General features: G+C 40.4%; 1 protein-coding gene across 2 annotated transcripts in view; it reads right to left on the reverse strand.

The window, feature by feature from the left end:
* Nucleotides 1–1094: 1094 nt before the first annotated feature.
* Nucleotides 1095–12934, reverse strand: part of ZNF800 (zinc finger protein 800) — a 28155-nt gene continuing 16315 nt past the window's right edge. For both annotated transcript variants that reach the window (XM_081877904.1, XM_081877903.1), the window contains exons 4-5: nucleotides 6816–6959; nucleotides 1095–6001 (exon numbers count right to left, since the gene is read on the reverse strand). In XM_081877904.1, the coding sequence (XP_081734030.1) occupies nucleotides 3906–6001; nucleotides 6816–6959 (2240 nt within the window). In that variant the 3' untranslated portion in view covers nucleotides 1095–3905. The remainder of the gene's footprint in view (nucleotides 6002–6815; nucleotides 6960–12934) is intronic.

Raw genomic sequence — 12934 nt, forward strand, 5'->3', positions numbered from 1 at the left:
TTCGTGTATTTATATGCAGTGCTTTTTTTTGGGGGGGGGGGTTGCAACGCATAGCCCTAAAGGAAAATGAGTGTACCCTTAAACATTTTTAAAACAAAAAAAGCACTGTTTATATGTATTTATTTCCCCAACATTTCTTTCTGTCAGCACTTGATTAAGCGACCTGGAGGAAATTTAGTAACAGCTTACAGAAGTCAGTTAACGGACTTGAAAACTGTTTTTAAAACTTGCCATTCTGCAACGGCCTGGATTGCCCAACCATTTGAGATCAGAAAACTAGCTTATATGGCTTTCATCAGAGTGAACACACACACAAATATCACTGTATCAACACTCAGATGATGGGACCATAAGGCTGTCTTTACACATGGCCCATTCCAGCTAAAAACAGGTTAATTACCTGTAATCATTATGCAAGTGGTTGTCTAAGGTTCTCTTGCAGTTTCCTCGAGAGAAGTCAGTGATCACCCCTGCATTAAGTTTACTGATTGGGTGAAGTTCAAGAAGCAGTGAATGTGAAAGAGCAAATGGACATGGGAGTCATTAAATAATCATTGACTAGGTTGATGGGAGTTTGGCTGTATCTTAGAGAAGGTAAGTTTGACCCAGGAACCCACCACTGAACTGAGTTGGTCAGTCAAAGGTGACTATGGGGCTGTAGCGCTCATCTCGCTTTCAGGCCGAGGGAGCCGGCGTTTGTCCACATACAGCTTTCCGGGTCATGTGGCCAGCAGGACTAAACTGCTTCTAGTGCAACGGGACACTGTGACAGAAACCAGAGCGCAGGGAAACGCTGTTTACCTACCCGCTGCAGCAATACCTATTTATCTACTTGAACTGGTACACTTTTGAACTGCTAGGTTGACAGGAGCTGGGACAGAGCAACAGGAACTCACTCTGTTTTGGGGATTCAAACCACCGACCTTCCGATCAGCAAGCTCAAGAGGCTCAGTGGTTTAGACCACAGCACCACCTGCGTCCCTAGCTCCAAGAGTACCTGGGCACTGAGATAAAGGCTAGCATAACCCATATTATTCTTGGGAGTTGTAAACACGCACAAATTCAACTAATAAAATCAAGTACAAACATTCGAGTACATTTACCTCAAATAACTTCCAGTCTGCTTTATTTCCAAATAAAGTACATTTCTCCAAGAAGCAAGTGTATTCAAACATAGAACATTTCCAGCAACAGTTACCGTCTATTTCCCATTCACAGTTTTGTTTTTTTAGTGCAAAGCACTAAAAGGCCAAACACTTACCTATCCATAAAAGAATATTTTTTTATTTATGATCAACATTTTTAGATATATTTTATACAAAAAAGTATATATGGACACAAGGCATTCCCTAAGCAAGGGAGTCAACCAATATTTTAAAAATGGCATTTCTTCATTTGTACATCGGGTTGGATCCAGAGAGAGTCCCTTCTGTGAACAGAAGGGACCAAGAACCAGCAGAAGCTCCCACGGGAGGAAGGTGAAGCGAGGTGGTTTTTGCCACTTCCTGTTTCCTCTCTAGCCCTCCATGCCACACCTCACACTGCTCTGGAGGCGGGAGAAGGAGGAATCAGTGAAAATAGCTTTATCCGCCTTCCTCCAGTAGGAGGATCCTGTGAGTGGGATCCTGTTCACAGGTCTTCTGGATCTAACCCATCATCTTTTAAACTGTGGCAATTTGACACAAATCACTAAACATTTTCTAAAAATTAAGAAAGCGCAGAAACCTGCCAAAAATTTCATAATGGTAGGTATACTAATGTTTTGCTATAGAATCGATTATAAAATAAGATAGGAAGCAAGAATTTCATAAACTTTACAGTGAAAGTCAAGTGCCATCTACAGTGGTCATTCAACATCTTGTGGGCAAAAAGAAAGAAAAAAAGTCCTTCCACTATCTTTCGTTTAAAGAATATTTAAGGAACTACAGTTGTATATGAATTGTCTACAAAACCCATCTACTATCTTCACATGAACATTAGTGTACTGTGTTTTAAAAAATAACTAAAATTTTAAACTGCATCTATTAAAGTGCTTGCGTATAATCTTTTTTTAAAAACAACAACAATTAAAATAGGGGAATGTGGGTAACTTGTAAACTTCCATATGAAAGACTGACCAATATGCTAACCATGCAAAATTACTATACATTTTTTTTTGCAGCAAGTTCAGTACAGTCAAACTTAATACTCCCAAAAAAGTATTGAACCATGAATTGAAATTAGCGCCAATGCTAAAAAATATTACGATTCAAATTGCAGTTCATTCAAATTACGCTAAGAAACTGCTCATATACATTCATCTGTAAAAAAATATTTTTAAAGTACATCACACAACAAGTGTTTGCTTAGTAGTATATCACAATGGACGTAAAATCTGTTCAGCAAAATTAGAATTAAGTAAGGGCCAAGTCTGGAACGCATGCTCCAAGTTGATAACGTCCTTAAAACGAATAGGTCTTCAAAAATGGTTTGCAAAATTTCCCTTTTAAAATGTTCATTTTTCTGTTACCAGCACTACTGCACACATGAAATAAGAAAGCTGGCTATTAATTCAAAGGGCTATTTTTAATGGAGTTTAATCGCTCTTGAAAAACTCAGACAAGACGTTACCTTTTAGGAACAATCAATACATTTACTAAGAAAATAGCTTATAAAAATATTTCCTCTCATAGAACTATTTCAAGATATTAGTGGTTCTAATTCCAAATTTTACCACACATCATCTCATGTTAAGGAGAAATACATATATCAATATAATATTTAGCCAACTTAAAAAAGGGGGGGCTTTGCTTGTAGGCAGCATGAACATTTTCCACACAAAAGCCAGAAGCACTTTCTGTGTCCAATAAGCTGACTGTGGTTTTGGTAAGAATAACCCATATCTTTAAAAGACAAAATGAAAAAACCCACCAACTTCCCCCCAGCAACCTGAGGGTGGCTCCCAAGTATCTGGAAGCTTGTCTACATATAACCATTTCACATTAAAACCAGAATCCACAAGTGGTTTAACTCTGGAAAGATACCTTCACCTAATGGGAACTTTGGATCTGAATTATCAACATAGATATACTCTTAATAAACATCTGTTAGAGATTATTAATCTTTTGTATAAAGTAGTAATTTTAAAAAAGCCACCAAACTATTCTCTCCTTGATGGCTGGTTGCCCAACAACATTTCAACTGAAACTAGTTAAGACTGTTGTTTTGTACGTCATGTAAAATTGCCACTGAACTTTAGAATATCCAATATCCCCACCCGCAGGTGTCTAAACAGGGTACGTGGAAACAAACATTATGGTTAAAATGCTAGCTATAAAGGTCCAGGTACCAAAATTCTAGCTCAGGAAAAAACCTGAGATTTTAGTTTCTCTAAAAGGAATGGACATCTTGTGTCAAACAGAGAAACGGAATTTTAACGCAAAAGTGTTGACTCTAAACTATATAGCTATATAGAGCTATGTACCCTAAATTTATGCTCATCTTAAGTATGCTAGCATTTATGCAAAAACTCTATATGCCAGAAATATTTGCTAACAGACTAAAACCACAGGGAAACACAGCACTAACAGGCTATTTCAAGCCCATCAAAGGCTTTCCTCTACCTGGTCAGTACCAATGAAGTGCAAAGTTAATTTAAAAAAACCTTTGGAACTACGGTCCCTACCACTAAACATTATGCCCCAAACAACTTGTTACAGAATATTATTAAACTTTCAGGAACCGACCATGTACAACTGTGCTAGGGTCACTTTCTTGAACAAGGACAAATTCATACTGAATCCTATAAATACAGGGCTGAGGAGAATAAATGCAATATACTTTTTTATGTTCTACAGCGTCAGAGTCTGAGCTAGAAACACCAGTGGAAAATTCAGGCAAACGTTTTGCAAGGCACTCGTTGTTCCTCAGCAGACAAGAGCTTTAGATCTCGTGCTTCTGCCTTTGGTTGTATTGTTTTCTTCGGGCGAATGGGATACATTTGCCTTATGAGTCTTCTTGTGATGTTCTAGGAAAGTCTTTTTGGCAAACGCTTTCCCGCATTTATTGCATCTGTGCAGAGAGAAATTCTTTGTGACTTTCACTTCAATGCCCACATCAGCCCCTTCGTACTTCTTGCTCGGCGAGTTAGAGGTGACGTCCGGCTTTGCACCATTTTGCTTACCTTCATCCCTCGGAGCGCCTCTTCTCGTCACCTTGTTTAAAACGCAGTCAATGGGTTTTTTCACCGCTCTGATTTCCAAGCTTGCCGTTATCTTGCCAAGGTATCGCGAAGACTTTTTGTGGACCACGGTTATATGTCTGATCACGTCGCGCTTCCGGCGGGTTTCGTAAGGGCAGAGCGGGCACCGGTAGAATTTCACAAAAATGTTATTTCCGTCCGTGTGCAGCTCGATGTGCTTCGTTAGATTTTGCTTGGACGTAAATTGGCGTTTGCAGAGTTTGCAGTAAAGCTTTTTAAAGTCAAAGCCAACGGAAAGCCTCGGCTTCCTGGGCTTTCGGAGACCACTTGCAATGGACTGATTACTTGACTTCGAATTTTCAGAGCTCGGCTTAACTTTGCTTTTCTTTGTGGGTGGTGCGTTCTTCCTTTCAGTGGAAGAAGATGCATTCTTTCGTTCAGTGGACGATGCATTCTTCCGTTCAGAGGACGATGCATTCTTCCGTTCAGTGGACGATGCATTCTTTCGTTCAGTGGACGATGCATTCTTTCGTTCAGTGGACGATGCATTCTTTCGTTCAGCGGACGATGCATTCTTTCGTTCAGCGGACGATGCATTCTTTCGTTCAGCGGACGATGCATTCTTTCGTTCAGCGGACGATGCATTCTTTCTTTCAGCGGACGATACATTCTTTCGTTCAGCGGATGATACATTCTTTCGTTCAGCGGACGATGCATTCTTCCGTTCAGCGGACAATGCATTCTTCCGTTCAGCAGCTGATGCATTCCTTCGTTCGGCGGATGACGAGGTGTTCTTTTTCTCAGTCGATGAAGATGCATTCTTCCTTTCATTCGAATTTGTTCCCTTTGTTTCATTCTGCGGGGAGCTGATGATGGGAGGCACTGATTCCGCAGATTCTGCTGGTTCCGTTTTCTCTTTCACTTCTGTGCTAACTGCGTTATTGGGCTTCTTCTCTCTTTTAGCATTTTTTGCTGAAAGGGTGATCTTGTGAACAATTTGCATATGCCTTTTGAGCATTACCTGCGAACTGTATTTCCTCTTGCACAAGAGGCATTTGCAGGTGGTTAAGTTGTATTCAGCCTTAAGGGACTTTTGTTTTCGGGTCTTAACAGATTTTTTAGCCGATTCCAAGGACAAAGGTTCCCCAGGCTTTGTAGCTATGTCAGGAGTGATGGAATCCCTCCTCAGTCCCCTGTGAACTTCATCAAAATGCCTCCTTACATTGGCTTTTGTAGCAAAGGATTTATAGCATACAGGACAGCTCCTACCCAGTGTTACAAGAATGTTCTTATTGCGCCCCCTTCCAGATGTCTGATTTGGCCGCCTTTTAATTTCAATAAATTTCTTCAGTTCTTCCATCTTCTTCTTGTGTACTTTTCTAATATGTCGGCGTACACTGCGTCTGGAATGAAATTCTTTTTTACAGAGGCAGCAAATTAACTGGTGACCCAAATCTGGTTTATCACGTTCCAGCTTAGGCTTTGTTGACAGAGACGGTTCTTCTGGAGTCAATATTACCTTGCTAGCAGCAGCAGCCACAGGAATCTCTGCCGTTTCTTCCTGTGAGGGACTAGGAACCGCTTTAGGAGGTTGTGCGGTAGGTTCTGGCGTTTCTGCTACAGGAGCTGGTTCGGTGGTGACATTCATCTCAATGTTCTCAACTGTGCTATCCGCCTTTGAAACATATTGAAAGACAGCATTCCGGTTTGTCTCTATAGGTTCCAAACGGATTATATAGTCTTGCTTGTCCACTCTAGGATACATAGCTTCCAGGAGATCGCTTATGGCTTGGCTCTGTTTATCATTTACATCAGGAGAGTCTGTAGATTAAAAAAAAAAAAAAAAGAAACCCACAATGTTTACATTATATTATTTCACAGGTGTCACTCTTTTATTATGGATTTTCTTGGTTTACAACATGCATTGTCTCTTTTTCAGGTTGTGGATTAGTTACATATGATGTGAGACATTAAGTGTTGTATACAGTACAGTGATACAGTGGTACCTCGGGTTAAGAACTTAATTCATTCCGGAGGTCTGTTCTTCAGCTGAAACTGTTCTCAACCTGAGGTACCACTTTAGCTAATGGGGCCTCCCGCTGTCACTGTGCCACCGCTGCGCAATTTCTGTTCTCATCCTGAGGTAAAGTTCTTAACCCGAGGCACTATTTCTGGGTTAGCGGAGTCTGTAACCTGAAGCGCCTGTAATCTGAAGCGTCTGTAACCCAAGGTACCACTGTACTTCTGTTTCCCCCTCTGCCAGGATAAAAGCACTCAGGTAGCAATTTAGACAAGGAATTTAGATATGTGGAAAAGGTTAAGCATCCTCTCCTCATCCTCTGTTGCACTCATCTCCTGCTTGCATGTTTCCCAAAGGCATCTGGTTGGCCACTGGGAGAACAGAGTGCTGGATAAGACTGGCCTTTAGCCTGATCCAGCAGAGCTCTTGCTATGTTTGTGGGTTATCAGACTTCCGCGGCTTCCGATTGGCTGCAGGAGCTTCCTACAGCCAATCAGAAGCCGCACTTTGGTTTCTGAAAGTTTTGGAAGTCAAATGGACTTCCGGAACAGAATCCGTTCGACTTCCAAGGTATGACTGTATGTTGAACAAGAGACTTAAGAGAACAAAACTTACTGTCATCCATCCGGAGACTTGGAGGACAGTAGAACTTCTTGTGGGTTATTAAATTCGGTAGTCCTCTGAAGAGGCTGCGGCATAATTTACATTCGAAGATGGTGTCCACATCTTTCAGCAAAATATGTTTAAGTTGCTTAGTTCCTGAAACATATAAAAAGCATTCGAGGCATGATCCAGGGGAAGGTAAGTACTTTAAATGTTCAATTATGTTTATGGGGAAATTAATCAAATGCCAACATCTTTCCCACAGACATAAGTAAGACTAATGGTTGAATGTTACACATACCTACCCGTACTTACCCCACTGAGTTCCATGAGACTTACTCGCATGTAAGTGTGTACAGGGTAGCAACCCTTAAGTACTTAGTTTTTGGCCCCATGGGCCGCTGGAGGGCTTGCATGGTGGTCAATAATAATAATAATTTTAATAATTAATTTATTTATACACTGCCCATCTGGCTGGGTTTCCCCAGCCACTCTGGGCGGCTCCCAACTGAATATTAAAAACGCAATACAGTGGTACCTCGGATTACAGATGCTTCAGGTTACAGACTCCACTAACCCAGAAATAGTACCTCGGGTTAAGAACTTTGCTTCAGGGTGAGAACAGAAATCGTGTGGTGGTGGCGCCGTAGAAGTAGGAGGCCCCATTAGCTAAAGTGGTGTCTCAGGTTAAGAACAGTTTCAGGTTAAGAACGGACCTCCGGAATGAATTACCGTATTTTTTGCTCTATAAGACTCACTTTTTCCCTCCTCAAAAGTAAGGGAAATGTGTGTGCATCTTACAAAGTGAATGCAGTCTGCACAACTATCACAGAAGCCAGAACAGCAAGAGGGATTGCTGCTTTCACTGCGCAGCGATCCCTCTTGCTGTTCTGGCTTCTGGGATTCAGAATATTTTTTTTCTTGTTTTCCTCCTCCAAAAAACTAGGTGCATCTTATGGTCTGGTGCGTCTTATAGAGCGAAAAATAAGGCACTCAGAATTATGTTCCACTGAGGAAAGAGAAAACTCGGGTGGTCAGAGGCAAAAGAGGACAGGTGTAGATCCTTAGTAAGAGTGAATTTCTGCAAATGTGCTTTGCTGAATTGTGGAGGCACTCAAGAACAGTAAGATGGCAGACTCTACTTCATTGGAGGCTTATAAGCACAGGTGGGATGGCCATCTGTCATGTATGATTTAGTTGAGATTCCTGCATTGTGGTGGGTTGGATTAGACGACTCCTTGGAGTCCAACTCTACAATTCTATGGTTCTTTTATTCTAAGATGCTGATTTTTCTCTCTGCAAAGCCCACCACAGATAAGAGATAAAGCTGTATGCTTCGGCTGGCTTTAGGTTCTTGCCTTGTTTTTAAATTGCACAGAGTTTTGGAGGCAGCAAGATTTTTTTTTCTTGTTTTCCTCCTCCAAAAACTAGCTGCGTCTTGTGGAGCGAAAAATACAGCAAGTTCTTAACCCGAGGTACTACTGTATAGCATTAAACATGAAAAACTTCCCTAAACTGCCTTCAGATGTCTTCTAAAAGTCATATAGTTGTTTATTTCTGGTGGGAGGGCGTTCCACAGGGTGGGCACCACTACCGAGAAGGCCCTCTGCTTAGTTCCCTGTAACCTCACTTCTCGCAGTGAGGGAACCGCCAGAAGGCCCTCAGCGCTGGATCTCAGTGTGCGGGTAGAACGATGGGAGTGGAGACACTCCTTCAGGTATACTGGGCCAAGACCGTTTAGGGCTTTAAAGGTCAGCACCAACACTTTGAATTGTGCTCGGAAATGACTAGTTGTCAGTAACTGGTTAGTAGTCGCTGACAAACTGGCACCATGACAGCGAGCTGTTCATGTAATAATGACTCGCTAAAAAAGGCCGGGGGGGGGGGGAGTCCCTACAGGTGGACCATGAAGGGGCTGCAGAACAATCAGTATTTTGCAGCACAAAGTGCATGCCTTGCCAGCTATTTATGCTAATAGTCTTTTACACTTTTAGTTGACTCCAGAATTAAAACTGGTTCATTGTAATCTCGGGCCAATCTTAAGGCCAGGGCAGTTTAGTATGGGTACAAGTGGTCCCTCAAACAGCCTGTTTAGGGCTTTAAAGGTCAACATGAATACTTTAAACTGAGCCTGAAAACCAATGGTACAGCAAAGGGTGGATAAAAGTCAATGATATTTTTTTATTTTAAAAAATCAGATTTTTTTAAATTTAAATCAGATTTTTTTGATTTAAATTGGATTTTTAAAATAAAATGCTTTTGGAGGAAAAATCTTTCTAAAGATAGTTTTCTGTTTAAGTTACATTACATTCCAAAGTCTATTCATCAGGAAATAAGGATTTGCTTTAAGTTTTTCATGTGTGCTAAAACTCAGTGTAATTTTTTTTTTTTTAATGTTTAACCAACATGGATACATATGCTATAATGTTATTGTTTTAGTTAAATTATTATTAAGGAAATGATTGTTTTTCTCCTTCCAATAAAGTACAGCAGAAAAGTTTTCCAAATATAAACAGTCAACTTATTAAACCTCACATTAATTTCATGATTATCAGTCTATGCATTTCTAATAGTATAACAAAACCAGTAATTTTTGATATAACTGTAAAAACTACTGTGAAAATTTATTATTCCAGAAATAAAAACTTCATCTGGTTGTAAATATTAAAATTATACCAGCAAGAATGAGTCCTTCTATAAAAAAAATGATTTAAATCAAATCTTACTGACTAGTGATTTAAATCGTGATTTAAATCGATTTAAATCAATTCCATCCTGATACAGCATGTGGTGTGCCCTAAACAATGGCTCACATAAGCAAACTAGTGCTTGCATTCTGAAGCAGTTGAAGTTTCCAAATAATCTATAAAGGCAGCAGTAGAGTGCACTATAAGAATATGGTCTGGATGTAAAGAGAGCACATTTAACGGGAGATTTGCTTTATTTAGATTAGATAGCTTGGACCGGTTCACCAACTTTGGCCCTACTAAAAGTCACTCATAGCCACCAGACTCAATATAACTAGCATCAAGTTCAGGAAAATCCCCTAACTTGGTTCTTTCAGCGACCGTGCTTTCCAACCCAAGTCAGATCTACTGGGGCATTTTGACTAGAGCAGGTAGAATAAAGGGATGGAATTATGGGACAACACTTTGATCCAAACCTCCTCAAATGACTTCTTTCAGCAGCTTCATGTGAATGTTAAATAGCATGGGAACCTCAAAGACAAAACTATAAGATGGAACGGAAATCGTCAAACACCACCTTCTGGGTCCAAACCTCTGGAATGTCCTAGTCCAGAGAGACAGCCCATTGTTGATGGTATTTAAAGCTGTTTAGAGGCCCATCAGAAAAGAATTAGATGATTCCTAACAATATCCCAGCATAAATCATCCAACTGGGTGACTCAAAAACAGGCCAAAGCCTGTTTGGGAAATGATATATATATCATTTCCTGTCTGGGAAATGATATATAATGAGCTGAAAAAGGTATTTAAGTATACCTTCACAAAGAAACCAGAGGCCTTTCTTCTGGGCATTGTCGGCCAGAAGGTGTTAAAGAAGGATCGAACATTTTTCATGTATGCAACAACGGCAGCAAGGATTCTCATCGCAAAAAACTGGAAAACTCAAGATCTACCCACACTGGAAGAGTGGCAGATGCAGCTGATGGACTATATGCAACTGGCCGAGATGACCGGCAGAATCCGTGATCTGGGAGAAGAGAAGTTGGAGGAAGACTGGGAGAAATTCAAGATGTATTTACAAAAACATTGTAATTTGGTTGAATGCTAAGAAGGATGCTAGATTATAAAAAACTGGTCACCACTAAACTAGATTTAAATTTGATGATAAGTGAGACTAAAGAAAATATAAAACTTTCTGGAAGAAGCGCTAGATTATATGTGTGAGTGGACATGAGATTGTAAACAAGTTGATAATTTGTTTGGAAAAAATTTTTTAACGATGTAAATGGGAGCGGGAGACGTGAGGGAGCCCAAAGAAGTGATGAAACTGTTGTGAAAGAAGTAAGATTGTTTATTATGTTTTATATTTAAAAATCTTAATAAATATTTATAAAAAAAAAAAAAACAAAAACAGGCCAAAGCCAGACGGAAATCAGTTAGACCCTTGAACACAAACTAACAACAATCTTGAGTAATTTATTTCAAACCCTTCAACATCAAACCCTTCAACATCTAGTTACTGAATAATGAATGATACTTTCTATGATGTATTCTTATCCATATATTTCTCTCTCTCTTTTTAACCAAATCTGGACTTCAAGATGATGTAAAGTTCTGTTTAAAAGTGTGAATGTGGGTATGCCTCTCTCAACATGAAACGATATCAGTGTAGAGATCCAACTGATGCTACTAACAGCCTATTATTCCTATTACTCCTGTTGCTCTGTCCCAGCTCCTGCCAACCTAGCACTTCTAAAGCACACCAGTGCAAATAAATAAATAGGTACCACTGTGGTGGGAAGGTAAATGGCATTTCCATGCACTTTGGCACTTGTCATGGTGTCCCATTGCACCAGAAGTGGTTTAGTCCTGCTGGCCACATGACTCGGGAAGCTGTCTGTGGACAAACACCGGCTCCCTTAGCCTGAAAGTGAGATGAGCGCCGCAACCCCATAGTTGCCTTTGACTGGACTGAACCATCCATGGGTCCTTTACCTTTATTACTCCAATACTGCAAAACTGTATATTTTTCACTAGCGTTATTTCTTTCAGATATAAGTTATATAAAATCAAAGTCCATTTCTCCCCAAAACACAAATTTATTTAATATTAAAACATCTACTGAATTAATTTTAATGTCACTTCTCAGAAAGCCTTAGTAAGACATTAATGAGGAAGTAAAAACAAACGAACAAAAAGATTGCTTGTTTTCAGCTTAGCCTATTTTACTTAGTATACTGATAAAAACTACGGTTTCAAAAGCAAGGATCATACAATAGCACGACTGTACAATACTTATACTATTTTCACAGGCAAATATAATAGTTAAAATAGTACTAAATGGGCAGCAGAATGAGGCTGCAATTCTGTGCAAAACTGTTATTTCGGTGTTTGAAGGGATCATCCAACAACATGCTTGGTATATGGAACATTATTTCCATTTTCAAAAGTTTATTTGCCTAGCACACGATCAGGTATCCAGATTGATCAGGTGTGACCTGGTAAAATATCCTAAAAGCTAAAGACAAACTTGGGCCCACAGAGCATCCCTTTTATAAAAGTTTCAGAGTTCCTTTTCAAAGCACTTCTATTTCTCTTATGTCAAACACCTGAGCAAAAAAAGCCATTTGTAGTCCCATAAATTATTACTGCTGCCATTTGACAGTGCCGGTGCACTAAGTAAATACTCGAGAACATAGACATGTCAGGCCATGGAGCTGACTTGCCATTTAAATTAGATTTACAAGAAAAAGGCTGGGGTGGAGGTGTGTTCAGAGATGAATGAACAAGGATATAGGGCATGGGGAAGCCAAGTGGCAGGCAGTACAAGGCTAAGATAGTCCAGAAAACACTTTGAACTCATTGTACTGGAGAAGCAGGGAGTTGCTTTCCTTTTAAAAAGAGCTATACTAGGTACAGGGAGCAAGATATGTAAGGCCATGAAGACAAAAGTAAGAAGCAGCAATAACTACAGATGCTATTCCAGTAAGAAGTGAGAAAGTGGTGTGAGGGGAAACTGAGAAAATACATACAAGGCTTTAAAACATAGCTGTCAACTTACAGATTTGAAAATAAGGGACCAGCAGCCTCGAAAATAAGGGACCAGCAGCCAAAATAAGGGGTTTTCCAAGCACAGGTATGATCAACTTCTGAGCCCCTCCAAGCCAAAGGCAGAAAGCCCAGCCAGCAGACAAAACGAAGCCTCAAGCAGTGGTTCCCACAGCGCAGCAACCCGGCAAAGGGGATGCAGCAAGGAAAACCACTGTCACCTCTCCGCTGGGAAGCGTTGAGCAAAGGCGAGTCCCCAGGCAATGCAGCCGATTTGATCTGCACAAGGCATGCAAGCTCCACCCCCCCCAGTCATTCTTAGACTCCTTATTGGGTGAGCAATGCAGCCAAGCAACACAGTTGGAGCCTCCCTCCTCCCTGGCCGGCTGGCAGGGA

Source organism: Podarcis erhardii (assembly GCF_964252035.2).
Source record: "Podarcis erhardii genome assembly, chromosome: 10".
Lineage (NCBI taxonomy): Eukaryota > Metazoa > Chordata > Lepidosauria > Squamata > Lacertidae > Podarcis > Podarcis erhardii.